The 16,149-nt window shown below is 42.8% G+C and overlaps 1 protein-coding gene across 1 annotated transcript in view; it reads right to left on the reverse strand.

The window, feature by feature from the left end:
• MTPAP (mitochondrial poly(A) polymerase) overlaps positions 1–14,186 on the reverse strand; it is a 20,728-nt gene extending 6,542 nt beyond the window's left edge. The window contains exons 1-5 of the mRNA XM_015408112.1: positions 14,014–14,186; positions 9,895–10,067; positions 8,389–8,622; positions 4,907–5,131; positions 2,937–3,148 (exon numbers count right to left, since the gene is read on the reverse strand). Coding sequence (XP_015263598.1) covers positions 2,937–3,148; positions 4,907–5,131; positions 8,389–8,622; positions 9,895–10,067; positions 14,014–14,182 — 1,013 coding nt within the window. The 5' untranslated portion in view covers positions 14,183–14,186. The remainder of the gene's footprint in view (positions 1–2,936; positions 3,149–4,906; positions 5,132–8,388; positions 8,623–9,894; positions 10,068–14,013) is intronic.
• Between the last annotated feature and the right edge of the window lie 1,963 nt (positions 14,187–16,149).

The following is a 16,149-nucleotide window of genomic DNA, read 5'->3' on the forward strand; positions in this document are numbered from 1 at the left end:
GAATGCTGAAACAGGAAAGATATGAAAGCATTCTCTCTCTCTCTCTCTCTCTCTCTCTCTCTCTCTCTCTCTCTCTCTCTCTCTCTCATACAAACAAACATGCACACAGACAACCCCTAGAGTAGGGCAGCACTTTAATCTGGTGTATATTTAAATATCCCCTGGGAACTATTCACAATAAGCCTATGTGAAAAGTTTTAGGGGTCAGCAGCCACGTTACAGAAACAAGGGCCTATGGGGAGTCCTGCTAGAGGCTAAACAAGAGAAGCACCCCAGAAAGCCAGTGAGTTCCACTCTCACACCTACTGCTACCTCCCCACCAGGTCAGAGAAGGGAAGGACATGGGGCAAGGCAGACAGGCCCACCACTGGCTAGCCATGCTGGTGGTGTGAACAGAGTCATGCCCTTGCTTCCAGACAGTCAACGCAACAGACGTGTGCTGGCAAAACGCAGCCCGTTATGCATTGTAAACAACCGTCACAGGATGTTTTGATGGGGCTGAAGGACCTGCAGGTAGAACCTGCACAAACTTATGAACAAAGAACCAAGGCTTGCAGACAAGTCCGTGGATGGCTGCTACAAATTGCTTCCTCCATGAGCAGCAGAATAAGCTCCACAAAAGTGGTTTCACCAGTGGTACTTTTCTGCAGATCTACATCAGGCAAAGTGGGATGCATTCAGATACCAGCAGCAATTAGCAAGGGAGAGGCAGGCTTCAGTATGAACTCCAAGACAGGCACAAGGTCTTCTGCCTACTGTCTCATACAGGGAGGGATCAAAAGGGGTGCTATTTGACACACGTGTGCGATTGCGATTCTCTTGCTTCTAGGGGAGTGTGGATGTAATCAACAAAAGCCACCCAACAGGGTAACTTTAGAACAGAATGCTTGAACCGTGGATCAAAAGAGGGACCAAACACAGCTGGTAACAGACACTGCTGCAGATGGCCAAACTGCAATTTTGTCCCGATGCACAGAAGTCACCGTGGTTAATGTTAACAGGTATTCAACAAAAGATGAAGTCTCTTGATTTTCACAGTACATTTAACCTCTATAATTCAACAGTAAGAATCTGTAGGAATCCATATAATAATCTTGGCATTTCCCCCTATACGGATAATGGAATGTGAAAGTTAAAAAAACCCTGGTAAATTGTAAGGATACAAGGAATGGCACTAAGATATGCTATTCTTAAGAATCCTGCTCCCCCTACCGGCCACATTAGTGAAAAACAACTATAATATTTTACATGACCTGTACTGAATGACTGGCAAATATTTAAACCAAGCTTGGTTCATACATCACAACAAAACCATTGTTTATTATAAAACTTAGGTTAGTTTGTGAAACCACATTTCATTTCACAGTTGATCGTCCAAATCCTGGTTTGCCTCAACAAATGCCCATTCCGCTTCTTTTATTCTTTCCCCCACCTGCCCCACAGAGACCCTGTTAGTTTCCCAGACTGCACTGTAGTCAAAGTGGTGCCAGGCCATAAGCCAGGGTCCCTGCATTCATAACATTACACAAAACCACATTTAAGATTCCATATCCAGTGTTATGTCCCCTAACTGATCACTGCTGGTGAAGTCATGCATTCAGGCAATCACACTTGGCAATTTAATTAAGCCATGGTTTCTGAACCGAGTGAAAGAATATGCTGGATAAATTTAATACACAGATCAAACTTGCATACTTTGGAAGAAATATAGTTGACTATGTTGCAGCGTCCACAAGAATAGTGGAAAAGCAGAATTTCACCACTGGTAAACTATTTCTTATCAGTTTTGGAAGCTTAGACTAGCAAAATATGGAAATGCTCAGAAAATCACAATATAACTGAGGCTGGCTTGATATATACCTAGTTCCTGTTGTCTCCAAACTCTTGGAACTCAGGCCACCTCCACCCACTCAGTACCATCATCTCCCTCTTGCAAGTCCTTAAAAAGCATCTTTCCTCCTGGGCTCTTAACTTCCTTTTTGCTTTCCCCTGCTGTTTGTTAGATTTTTAATTTTCAGATTTTTTTTTTAAAAAAGATTTGTCCTAGGAGCTGAGGCACATTAATTTTTTAGAGCTATCCTTTAACATTTGGGGAATGAAAGTACATTTTTAGTTATAAAATGTCAAGTTTTATCATATTGAGGGAAAACGGACTTTCATCAAAACACATAGAGCCGAAAAAAAACAAGGAATGCCATGTAACCCTAACCCTACCTCACAGGAGTGTTGTGAGGATAAAATGGAGGTGAGAAGAACTGCCCTGAGATTCTTGGAAGAAGGGCAGGATAAAAAATGTGCTAAATACGGAATAGTTTGCATGTATCAGCATTTGCTTTTCGATTTTGACAGCCATTTGGTATTGCACATTTCAGCATGGATTCTCTTTGGATACACATCCCTCAACTAGACTCCTCGGCTTGTAAAAGGAGGAAAGCTGAGGTGATGCAACAGCACCGTGAGAAGGCCAGGTAGGCGGAATTCTCCACAGCGGACTGATGTACAGCGGCTGCTCTTCACCTGCCTATGGAGCCATGTCCAAAGCAAAGAGTCATAATAAGGTTGTTGAACTGGGGAAAGCTGGGCTAAAATCACTGCTCAGCAACAAAGCTCACTGGAAGCCCTGTTCTGGCCACCATCTCTCAGCCTAACTGTCCCCAGATATGCTGGCAAGAGGGCGAAATGGTGCTACCTTCCATTTACACAACCCTTAATTCCTTGGAGGAACTGAGGAATAGAAGGATATGTGATTTAAAGAAACAAAAAACGTTTTTAAAAAGTTTACCTGTTGTTAGATGTCAAATCACACTGAAATCCTGAAGGCTGATGGGAAAAAATGGTGCTACCTTCCATTTACACAGCCCTTAATTCCTTGGAGGAACTGAGGAATGGAAGGGTATGTGATTTAAAGAAACAAAAAACCTTTTAAAAAAGTTTACCTGTTGTTAGATGTCAAGTCACACTGAAATCCTGAAGGCTGATGGGAAAATCTCACCAATGGACAGCGAGCATTAAGTATTTTTTGCACACCAACACACCCAGGGCCAAAGTTATCAATGAACTCCCCGATCACATAAAGGATTCTCTGTGTTGCAACCCGTACAGAAGGCGCTCTCTTCATCTGATACTGCAGGTTAAAGGCACCTGTTTTCTAACACAAGAGAGATAAGGGTAAGTCACTATTTTCAGGAATAAAATTAAAGCCTGTAGTATTTCAGGTTCCTACAATCACTGGTGTTAGTTTTTTTCTTTTTTAAAATACAAAGGACACAATCCGGAGAGTTCACACAGAACTGCCACAAGCACATCGGGGAACAAAAACTACAGCAGTGACCAAGATAGGTATGATTACAAATTTCCCATTCCTGGGTATCACACATGGACCAGCTCAAATATACGCGCTGTCTGGTCCAGTCATAGTGGATACTGGAAAAACCCTGTTTGTTTGTTTTTTTACCTGGGGAGGGGGAGTCACTGCAATCTTATGTCTTGGTCTCTGGCTGCACCTTACCAATGCCGGGTACAAGACAGTTTGCACTCGCGCACATTTATTTTTCACAGGTAAAAACAGGACTTCTTTGTCTGCACAGAGTACTAGATTTCAGCCAGTGGCCACACTCTAAAGACACTGCAGGCATACAAGTGTGGAATGATCTCGTGATCTTAAGCAGATCATGAGAGGGAGGGCAGGAAGGGTTGCCTCAGTGCTTAGTTCTTGTGGCCCTTTTTTTACACGCCCAGGGAAATGCTGATTGCCACTTTGGGGTCAAGAAGCAATCCTGGAGGGTTTTTTGTCATCTTCTGGGCGTGGAACCGCGGTCACTGTGGGTGTGGAGGGGGAGGTATTTGTGAATTTCCTGTATTGTGTAGGGGGGTTGGACTAGATGACCCTGGAGGTCCCTTCCAACTCTATGATTCTATGAAAAGGTTAGGCACCACATCCACAAGGGGATAATCTTATAATCCAGACAACCACAAAGCCATGGCCATTTCCTCTATTACAATTACATGCCTTATCTCAAAAAGGCAGGGCAGGAAACTCATGGCACTGGGGGGTCATCATGTCTACATTTTATGACAATTCTAACAGAAGCTGCGCATCAGCACAAAGATGCCACTGATCTGTCACTTCCTTTCCAAGTTCTTCCACCAGAGCATGTGTGCAAAAAACTGCACCATTTAAGTTGTGTAAACAGAAGCTATATACTCAAAACTGCTTCCTCTTCATGTGTGGAAATCTCCAGACTTTCATCAGGTTGCTAATTTATGTTGATAAATGGGGCCCAATTTCTTTGGCTTATGGCAAGTTTTCCAAATGAAGAGTAGAGCTGGTGCATGTCTCTATGACAGCAGAGCACTTCTCTAGCACCACTTCCCTAGCACCAATCTGTTATAAAACATCTCTCTCCCTCCAAAATATTCGTTAGGACAGGAGGTAATTCATATTATCCGAGATCCAGAAGGGCCATGCCCGGGAACTTTTCAGCACCCCAAAATGCAAGTCTTAAGGACAGAGGAAACTTTCAAAGTGGTGTCAGATGCAGGACGAGGACCTGAAGCAAGATGGAATGGTCAGCAAAAGCCCAGCTTTTGGTATGAATGGGCTCTTAAAATACTACGGTGGCGTTTAGGACTACTCTGCTGCTCCCTGCAAGTTCTGGGTATATGACCGTTCAACGTGATTACAAATAAAATTTAACCTAATATTAAAGACCCCCTAAACATCAACAGAAGAAGAGGAAGCAGGTTAACAGAGTGAGGGGGAAATGGCAGGGAGATGTGCCCTGCTCTAGAGAAGCAATATACCCCACAATCACACTAGATTACAAGTACTCAGCAGCTTCTAAAATATGCCTGTAACTCATTCCACACCTTAGTTTAGATGGACACAGCTGGAGAAAGACCTTACCCTTCTGGTCGTGCTTTTCCCAATCTCATTAAGGTCCAAAAACATGTCTAAATCACATCCCAGTTTACCAAAACTGTTCACAGAAGAGCCAAATGGTTTCACGATGCAGTTTGGAAAATAGGCACCTGCAATGTCTTGAATTAAAGAACAAGTCAGAAACCGGAGTTTAGTGTTTTCTTCGGTCAGCTGATATTCCTCTGTGAGCATGTGCAACTGCTCACTCACCTGGCCAGGAGGGAAAAAAACAACACCACCAGTTACTTATGCTTCAGACCTGAACCCTAGGAAATGAAATACTTTGATCTTATTGTACGTTTACAAAATGCAAAAGAAGGAATTGGGGCACAGAGAGCACCGAGAACAGATTTCTTAGAATCCTTCGTTTCCAAACCCATTCTTCAAACATCATGGGAAAACAAGCTGGACAATTTAGCTTAGAACAGTACTCACTCCACAGATCACATCTGCATCAAACGAAAGAGTGACATGACTACTGTATGCCATGTGTGACCACCCCAAACAATAACATATAGCTATAGCATAACCCCTTCTAATTACTGGGTTATCCCCCCCCCACTACTGTTGTGTATCTGTAATTGGGAGAGGGGGGCTTCTAAGTCAGAGTGAGGACACAGAACAGCTTGCAAACTTTTGTTAGGCTGCATGTTAAACAATAAATGCTTCACTGAAGTTCCCTTCAAGTTTTACTGTAGTTTCTGCAGGATAAAGGGTGGTTAGAGCCTCTCTCTATACTAAGTTTTCCACTTGCAAAGAGTTTTGCTTCATGCGCTACGTCTCAGCAATGGCATGCCCCATTACACAACCTCATTCAGCAGCATATGTTGACCCAGCCCCATACTCAGAACCTGTACATCTCCACTACCTTGGCTGATATATTCATCATGGACAGGTTGAGATGTGTTTTAAAAATTAAAATTTCATCGTAAATAGGGGCCTGAAGTAAAACTATCCCAATTCCTTAGGAAACTGCCCACTTTCCTGGAGCATGAGGTGGGTGCCTCAGGAGCAGTGCTCAGGAGAGCCACAGGTGGCTCTCAAGCTACTCAGTACACACCTCTAGTTTAGAGTCTAAATAAACCGTCATTTCTCCTTGAAGCCTGCCTTTCGGTTCAGTGCAATAGGAATGATTCAGAAATCTGCCAATTAACCTCTTGACACAGTAATTTCCATGGCTTCAATTTAAAACAAGCCCCCTAGAGGTTGAGAATGTGTGCTGGGAAAATGAAAAATTCAAAGGGGGGGGGGAACCACCCTTGAGAAATTTTAACACTGAAACCCCCCTGCTGTTCTGTCTTTTGGAATAAGTGAAATGATTAACACCAGGAGTTACTCAAAATATGCAGGAAGAAGATTTCTGCATAAAAAACAGTCTTACATACATATAATTCTTGTGTAGACTGTGGATATACACAATGAATTTCAAGTATATATTTGTTAAATGTGACTAATTTTACTTATAATTCATACATTAGGTAAAGGTAAAGGTTCCCTTGCTCGAAAGCCAGTCGAGTCCGACTCTAGGGTTGCGGTGCTCATCTCCGTTTCAAAGCCGAAGAGCCAGCGCTGTCCGAAGACGTTTCCGTGGTCATGTGGCCGGCATGACTAAACACCTTAACACTGAAACCCCCCTGCTGTTCTGTCTTTTGGAATAAGTGAAATGATTAACACCAGGAGTTACTCAAAATATGCAGGAAGAAGATTTCTGCATAAAAAACACTTACATATAATTATTGTGTAGACTGTGGACATACACAATGAATTTCAAGTATATATTTGTTAAATGTGACTAATTTTACTTATATTTCATACATTATGTGTACGATAATACACTACTGAAGAGTTCAGTGTTAGACTCTAACACTGAAAACACTGAACCATTCAATAGTCTGTTAACTTGATATCCAAATATGCTGCTAGCCTTATTATGACCACAGGAGACTGTTTCTATCTCTTTTCTTTACTATAAAGCTTGTAATTTCTGTTTTGTTCCTTCCTGTCTCTCAGAGAACAAAAACCAAGATACATGTGCAAAGGTTTTCAACTCTCTCTTTAGATTGTATTTGCAATCTTGCTTGCCGAATGCTGCAACTCTCTCTTTAGTATTGGTTGTATTTGCAATCTTGCTTGCCGAATGCTAGGACATTCATACTTTTCAATTTCATAAATAAGCCAAATCGCACAATTTGTAAGTTATCAATGACACATTTCATGACATTAAAGCAGCAAGACCAAAATTAGGCTTAATAAAAATAAATATTATATATAGTTCAATTTCCTCCCAAATTTATTTCCTTCTGGGAAAAAAAAAAACTGCTTTGAACCTTCTGGAAATGTTGCATCTCTGGGTACTTTCACTGGGTCTAATTCTCTTATTCTTCATGAAGTTAGGCATTTGTTTTAAACACTGCTTGCTTCTGAAGGCAATGGAAATTTATAAACCATCACAGTCCACTGACAACCTCATTCTCATTAATCTGCAACCTCAAGTTCTCCTGAAGTCTGACACCTACAGATACTGTACCAATATATTGCAAAAAATTATACAGATAATATAGAGATGAAGTTTAGCACCAAATAAATTTGCACTTGTGAAAAAAAACTAGATGAAAACACAAAGACTGAAATATACCAAGACTGTATGTTAGGACAGTGGTTTCAGGGGAAACCAAAGCATACCAGAGGTTTCTCAGTAAGAAAACCCATAACAGAAAATGAGCTTCCCCGAAAGGCTAGTTGCTCCTCGCTACCAATCTTCTCCCGCACTGTGCAGTCTTGGGGGGTGTTTCAAAGTGTGAAGGACGTTAAGTTAAGCCCAGCAGGTCTCTGACCTCCACACCATCTGAATTAACTGCATGCTCTAACTATGCAATGCAGAAACATTTCTTGACAGACTCATTGATGTGGAAATGGTTTTTGTAAAACAAGGAAGTTGGAAAGCCCCCATTAGAATTCAGATTTCTGAAAAGGTCATCATTGTTTCCTTGAAAAATCATTGTTAAGCTGTGTTATGATTTTAATACTGCTGCATAATTAAGCAGCATAAAGCTATTCAGGTGGCTGAAGCATTGCATTTCTGGATTTAGCTGTATGGATGCTCTACACCCCTTTGTAGCAACTATAATCATGTAAAAATTAACTGCTGTCTGTTTCATCATCAATGAGAGAGAACCTTCTCTGCCCTACTTGTAAGGAAAGGAGGTTCCATGAAAAGTAATCAGTGAATTCCACTGCCCATAGATCTATTGTACTAATAGGTGTTGCATAAAGCTACAGTAATTTTCTAAAGAATATTAATATACTTTAAGTATTTACTGTATGCATTTAATGTTTGCCATTTTTTAAATCACAAGTTCATTATTGCTCCTTTAACAATAAGCCAGTTTCCTGATTACAAATCAGCACAAAAATAAGGGTGCTTATTTCTTTTTGAAATATGAAACAAAATATAACCATGAACTTACATTATCAGCGTTACATAATTTCCTGATCAGTTCTTCCAAAGGAACAGTGGACAGCTTATGACGATGAACTGGCACCTGATCAGAAGCTTGGCTTTGTGGACTTTTCAATGTTAAAGTAAAAATTCTAGATTTAAATGGAACGGGACACTCATCCTTAAACTGTGGGGTACCAGCGACATCCTGCAGTGATGCTATGCTGTCTTTTTCAGAAAATTCTACGACGGCATATGTGCCCTAAAGCAAGGGGGGGGGGAGACAGAAAAATGGACACGTTACATATGTGACACAACAGGTTTCAATTGAAAACAGAGGATGCATATGTTTGAAGGTTTTTTAACCATAAGCATGAGGCAGAGATGAAACCATTTTCTTACTCATTATTTTACATTGTTGCCCCGCCCCCTCCCCAAAGATCTGAAGCATGGTATTTTACCCAGTTACCCTCAGAACAGCTCTGCATGGCCAGGGTAAAACTTTTTCCATGCAGTCCTTCCAACGCCCAGGATCTCATTTAAGCTGACCTCTCAGCTCCTCTGTGTGACTTTAGCATGCCAGAGAGTCACAGCCCAGGTGGGTGTTGCACACTGCAAGCACAGAAATGCTTAAATGAGACACTGGGGGTGTACAAAGGTAATTTCATATTGCCTGCCACTGCCACCTTTAAAACAGGCCCCAAATAATTGAGAATGAGGGATTGTAACTCACCCAAGATAACCCAGTAAGTGCCAGGGGTAGATGGAGTTGTGAACTAAAGTGTCCCAAGTATATTCACACTACAGTAAAAAAGCTGTAGGCTGTTGGGGAGGGTGTCAGACAAAATCCCCTTCATAGAAAATTTTTAATAGTTAGATAAGCCTTTGGTGAATTTAATTTCAAGCAGGAGAATCCCAAAGTGGCTTGCAGATATTTTATACATAATTCCCATTGGTTGTTTCAAACAAAACTTAAGAGATGAAAAGGTTGATACAGAAATCCAAATATTATTAGTACTCTTCAGCTGGAATAGCTAGCTGTTAAACAGCCATATCATTTAACTGATATTTATATTGTGAAAGGTAACATGTAATCACAGCCTGTCACTGAAACAGCACGGCACACTCTCCAAATACTACTCCTGTGTTTCATTTTGAAAATGTGGACTGTAATGATGAAATAAGACAGGAATTACGGCAGCGTTAGGCCAGCCCTGGAGTGGCTGTTGATACGGACAATAATGACATAGCTTTACTGTTAACTAATTCACTTACAGCAATAATTCTTCCCAGGACAACAGCCGAACAACAATGGAATTACACTGTGATACAAAGAGGCAACCAAACTGATAAATTATTACTGATCTGGTTTCCCTTTAGCCATTCAGCAAAAGAACCTGTTAAAGGCTAGCTTAAGTGTCACACCACTCTAGAGAAAACAGTGGACATATAACTCAAATTCCAACTACTCTGGCAGGTGGAAATCATACGGGTTGTTGTCTAGATTTCGGTTGCTGATGCTCCAGGTACTTACATAGCTTTCATAAAAGAAGTGATTCTTAATGTTTCCATGAGATGACAAGTATTTAAGAAATTTCTTCTCGTTTATTTTGGATATGCAGTCTATTAACACTGTCCGTTGAGCTTGTTCTAGTCTTTCTGACAGCATTTCCCGGAATGTCTTCTTTCGGGCACTAACCTCGGTGGCTAGTTGGGGGAGAGGAGAGCGGAAAAAAGACCTTTCTATATTTACAGTAATACCGTGTATGGCAGATAGTCACAGCCTTGCAGCAGTGCATACATATACTAAATTTTAAAAAGCAAAGGTAAGCCCTAGCTGACACCTTCCCAAAATATCCAGAACGAACCCCACCACCACCAATGCTCCCTCTAAGCTGTGGAGTCTTGTGAGCAAAAATTCTACTTTGTGACCTATGGGCATTAAAGTTGTGAGTGAGTGATTTGGCTACTGCATAAATTAGTTTGCTCTGGAACCATCTTTCCTGAGCTAAGACAAAAATATGTGAGCAGGAGGCTAAAAAATTGTGAGCTAGCTCACATTAACTCAGCTTAGAGGGAACACTGCCCCCCACCCCCACTGTATCTCATTGCTCTCCATAACATTCTGTTCTTAAGGATAGGAGGACCCTGAAGAACAACATGAATGGGGTATGCAGTGGGACAGGGAAACTGACAATTTAGTTTGGATCCAATCTCTTGTCTCTCTCCTACTTGTGTGCACATTTTCACCTCTTGTGGCTTTTAAATTTGTACTTCAGCACCTAGATTGCAGGATGTAAAATTGATGTTTAGCAGGAATCATGGTATCCTAAGTGACTTGGTCAGCTCTAATGCACCACAAAAATCTGTTTAAAATAGCTGAGTTACAACACTGCCCCCCCCCCCGACATGAAAACTGAACCAAAGTGCTTCAAGTTGCATAACAGTGCAGGAAAAGATGCATGGGCATGGGGAGGGAAGAGAAGAATTCCTGTTAAGACCTCATTTTAAAAAGCTTCATACAACAAAGTCACAAACACTGCCCCCCATCCCCAATTTGCCTTTTAGTTCTGCCAGCAGAGTCTTCCACATCACCCACTACCTGAGCCTTTTAACGGGTGGTGCCGGGGACTGAAAATGGGACCCTTTACATGCAAAGCTCTACTACTGAGGCACAGCTCCATGTCTCTATTTTTACCTTGGTGCTCAAAAGTATAAACAGAAAAGGTATAGGTTAATCCCATTCAGAGTACTTCAAAAGCTCCATTTAACTACAAATGACACAGGCCTTGCTCAGCATAAGAACTGGCTAGTTTTCTAGAGTCCCACACTTAAACTGATTTGCATATGTATCAGTGTTGTGGTAAACTGTGACCTATTATGGGTGCGGTCACATGGAGCATTAGCCACGCTACAAAGATGGAAGACAGGCGGATTTTCCGAGCGCGATCACAGCGCCACATCTGGGAAGCGTAGAGCTCCCGTGGCGAACCTGAGGCTTCCCGCTGAAGATGCGGGGTAAAAAACTAGTACCTCCGAGGTACTAGTTTCCGGAAACCGCAGGGCAAGGGCGGGCGCCTGATCGCGTTTCTGGTGGTAGGTCATGGCATCCGGCGCCCGCCCATGTCTCATCGCGAAAAGGGTTTTTTTTCATGTCTCCACGGGATGCGCACAAGCACCCAACGGCGCATTCGCACACTTCGTTTAAAAACAAACAACACAGCCCCCTCCTCTTTTCCGTACCCCCCCCCCACACTCCTGGCTCAGCCTGCTCGAGAGGAACTCTCTGCACTGGGTGGCAGAGGGGGAGGTGCAGGGGGGCGTGGCAGGAGGGTGGCCTGGCTGAAGCTCCTCCTGGAGGGGACCGGATGGAGGACACAGTTTGCATTCCTCTGCAGCCCTGGAAGGGGTTAAACCCGCGGAGCCTTTTGCTAGAGCCGCAGGATTGTCCTGTGATTGGCACCTCCCCTCTAACCACGGGACCTCGACTGGATGTCTGATCGCGCAGCCGCACATTATTTTGCTCCGGGGCAAACAGCAACGCTTCCCCCCTGCATTTTCCTGCCTGTGTGACCGGGGCCCAAATAAATCAACCTGTATAATGAACAGACAACTCTACCTCCTGAGAAGCACGTGTGGCTAGATGGTCCTGCAGGCTGTTCCAAAACTTTCAGATTGTACAGTATTATTGAGACCAGCAGTAAAATATGCTGAGTGTATCATGTAGCACAGTTGTAAGCAAAGAGTAACTTCAACCATTATGTCATACAGCAATAAAGTTAATAAATACCACTACATTAGATATCAGTGCATATCTAATCAAATTAAAGGTCAACACCAACACCTTGAATTGAGCCTGGAAGCAAATTGGAAGACTGTGTAGATGTAACAAGACTGGTGAAATATGATCCTTATGATCCACTCCAGTCAGCACTCTGTCCACAGCACTCTGTACCAACTGTAGCTTCCAGTCTTTAAGGACAGCTTTCTGTACAATGCATTGAAGTAATCTAATCCAGGTGTTACCCGGGCAAGCACCACAGTCATTCCTCAGCTCACCAGCCAAAACTGCTGAAAGGGGCCCCTGGCCACCACTGTCACCTGTTTATCAAGCATGAAGCCCAGGTCCAGCAGCACCCCCAAGCTACGAACCTGCTCCTTTAAGGGGAGCACAACCCCATCTAGAACAGGAGATAACCCATTTCCCAGGTCAGACCCCCCGCCACCAGTAGCACTACTATTTTGTCAGGACTAAGTTAAATAAAATCTCCATGTTCAGAAGGGATATCTGAGTACCACATGTTGGGGACAAGCAACAGGGGAAGATCACTGCAAGCATCTCTTGTCAATGAGCTTCCCAGGTTTCTAGCTGAATGCCACTGGAAATAGAATGCTGAACTATATGGCCCTTTGGTCTGATTCAACAGGCCAGTTCTTAACTCCATAACTTAGTGTTGATCAGATACTTGCAGATACTCAAGAAATAGCACAATTAAAACAATGTACAACTTTCAGTCCACAGAAGACCTAGTACTCTTATGATTTTGCATATGACTCCTGTATTTGTGATCCATTGTGCAAACTATCTTCAAGCCTTAGCTGCTGAATGCTTGATATCTTGCAGCTGCATGATATAAGGTCTAGTCTACAGATACAACTAATAAGGTGATACAACAGATTACACTATCTCAGGCTATTTGAAGGAAGAATCACAATTGTCAATGACCCCCCTCCCCCATTAAAAACTCTCTAGATAATGAGAAGCAGCACAACAGGGAAGTAGCTAATCTAAAACCTCTCCCTGATATGTTACCCATAGGGATATTTTTTTCCTTTGTTATTGTGAAGCAATCAAACACAGCATATCCCACTTGCTGTCTGAAGTGACATAGTGTCTTCTAGTGTCACTCTAGTGCACGTGTGAACAAGGTTTAAGTCAATGCATGTTGTGTTAACATCCCACTTAGCAAGCGGCAGCCAGAAATGGAATTTAGGCCTGGTCCCTTCATTCAGGAAAGTGAAGTATTAATATGATGAGAGAATGGACTACACCAGTGATTGCCAAGGGGAGCAGAAATCCATAGGCACACCAAGCACTGTAATTTTGATATTTTTGTTACTATGTATTTTCTCAATCAATGGAAACTAATAGTACAACTACTACTACATGGGAGGTCCATGAAAGTTTTGGATGTTAGAAAGAGGTCCGCAAAGGATTGGCAACCACAGAGCTGCACTTTTCAAACTTAGAGTGATGTTCCTTTCCGTAACCTTTCCTCTTCGTCTGCAAACAGAAGCCAGCGAACAAGGAATTTGTTTCTTCTTCTTCTTGCTATGCTGACTTCCTATTTAAAGAGTTTTTAAAGTAAGAGCACACTAAAATGTGATCCTCTAGGGTCAGCCTGAAGTTCCAGCGGCTCAAGGTTCTGCCACCCTGTTAACTGAACGTGTGAACAGTCTAAAGCAACCCACTCAGTATGTGAAAAGCAAGTCGGAAACCCCTTGGGAGTCCTCGTGGACCTCACACTCCTCTCCCACCCCAGCCCCGGACTGTTAGGCTGCTAAACTTCCAGCAAGAATGAGAAGACGGTACCGCCCGCAAAGCAAAAATGAAAGGACGGCGATATCACGGCCGAAGGGATTCCTCTCTTACCCGACGCCTCATCGCTAGCCGGGACTTGCTGCTCCTTTAATACAGCTGCAGCAGCTTCCGTAGAGCTGAAGCGCGCCTCTGTTATTCGCAGCTTTGCCTTAAGCCGCCGGGAAAGGAGCAACCGCCGGCATTGCAGCTGCAGGGGCATCCATCCTATGGGGGCTGCCATTACCGGAACGCCGGAAAGGACCTCTATGCGCATGCGTCTTCTGACGCAGCCGGTGCCCTACGGACTGTCGTAAGGGTCAATCTTCCTGAATTCAGATATTCCTGGTTCACGCGAAGAACTAGATGGAGGGGAAATCGCCTCGCCTGCTCAGACCAAAAGTTCGTTAATTTTCTCTCTCGCACCTGATGTAATCGGTAAATTGACAGGTAGATGCAAATAGCCGCGCTCCTCTATAGTTTCTGTAAGTACTGAGCTTAGACCTTTCGCTGTTCAAAGCGCTTCACATACACGATCTTCTTGCACTAATTGTAAAACAACCTTGTAAGGTATACTGCTTCTGGGCATGAGGGTTCCGTTCCTAGCTATAATGGCTAATAGCAGTTGCCGCTCCTATCAGCCATTAATTTATTCCAGCTCTTTTAACCGTACCTCTCCCCCAATTATTACATCTTTATAAGTACTCACAGTGCTTCTCTTATTTTACTAAGTCATTCTTACAAGTGTAAGTGATGCCTAGCACTTTTAGTCCCATCCTACAAACACAGATCTGCTGCATGAGAGTTGAATCACATTCAGCTCTTAGCCTGTGTTCTTAAGCATTAACCTATCACCAGAGCTTCATAAAATGCCACTGAATCTACTGGAACTTGTGGGAATTAGTTCTGTAATTATTCATACCCATCTTTAAGGATAGTGCCCTATAACATAACTAGTGCTGTTGATGGTATTGATCAGTGTCACTGAATCCTACTGAACAAAGCTTGTCCAGTGGCACCTTTAAGACCAACAAAGTTTTATTCAAGGTATGGACTTCCTCAGATACTTTTAGATTTGGGTCCAGTAGCACCTTAGAGACCAATCAGAGTTTTAGGGTGTAAGATTTTGAGAGTCAGCTCCCTTGAAACTCTTGCTGGTTTCTAAGATGCTACTGGACCCAAATCTAACTATTCTACTGCAGACCAGGGTGGCTGCCCTCTGGTTCCTACAGAATGCTGCAATTCCTGAGCCTGTTCGCAGGGAGGGCGGGGTATAAATGTAACTAATAAATAAATAAATTCCAGACTCAAAAGTAAGTCTCGTTTGACTCAATCTGGATTCTGCTGTAATTCTCTGTAAGTGAATCAAAAAAAGATCCTGGGAACATACAGAAGAACAAAAAGAAGAGCAATCAATCCCCCTGTCACGAAAACACTTAACACTGTTTGTAGACTTGCCAACATCCTTACTGCGGAAACAAATATGCGGTGAAGTAACTGAACAGAATTAGTTCTATGCTAACCATGAATGTGGAGTTGCGGTGGCTCAAGTGGTTAAGAGGCTGAACTGCAGGCTGTGGAAGGTCGGTAGTTCAGCAGTTCGAGACCCAGGTTGCCGCATGACGGAGTGAGCTCCCATCTCTAGTTCCAGCTCCTGCCAACCTAGCAGTTCGAAAGCAAGAAATTGCAAGTAGATAAATAGGTACCACTTTGGTGGGAAGGTAACAGCGTTCCATGTGCCTTGGTGTTTAGTCATGCCAGCCACATGACCACGGAAACGTCTTCGGACAGCGCTGGCTCTTCGGCTTTGAAACGGAGATGAGCACCGCAACCCTAGAGTCGGATTCGACTGGCTTTCGAGCAAGGGAACCTTTACCTTTACCTTTTAACCATGAATATATAGACTTTCTGAAATAGCAATGAAAATAATTCACAGTAGGCAATTGCTGTTGCATTTACTTCCACACAAAACCGTAGTATCCTGTTTGTGGCCACTTGCCGACATTTCCCCAAGTGCTGTTCTGTTGCACTCAGCTTATTTATTTATTTATATTTACATTTATATCCTGCCCTCCCCACCATTCAGCAGGCTCAGGGTGGCTAACAACATCAATAAATATACATTAAAATTCCATTTAAAGTGTCAATCAATATAAAATCATTCTAATATCAGCTGTCAGCTGAATGATGTTGTCAGGCTTCCACCCAGCT

Source organism: Gekko japonicus, unplaced genomic scaffold (genome assembly GCF_001447785.1).
Source record: "Gekko japonicus isolate JY-2015 unplaced genomic scaffold, Gekko_japonicus_V1.1 scaffold87, whole genome shotgun sequence".
Classification (NCBI taxonomy): domain Eukaryota; kingdom Metazoa; phylum Chordata; class Lepidosauria; order Squamata; family Gekkonidae; genus Gekko; species Gekko japonicus.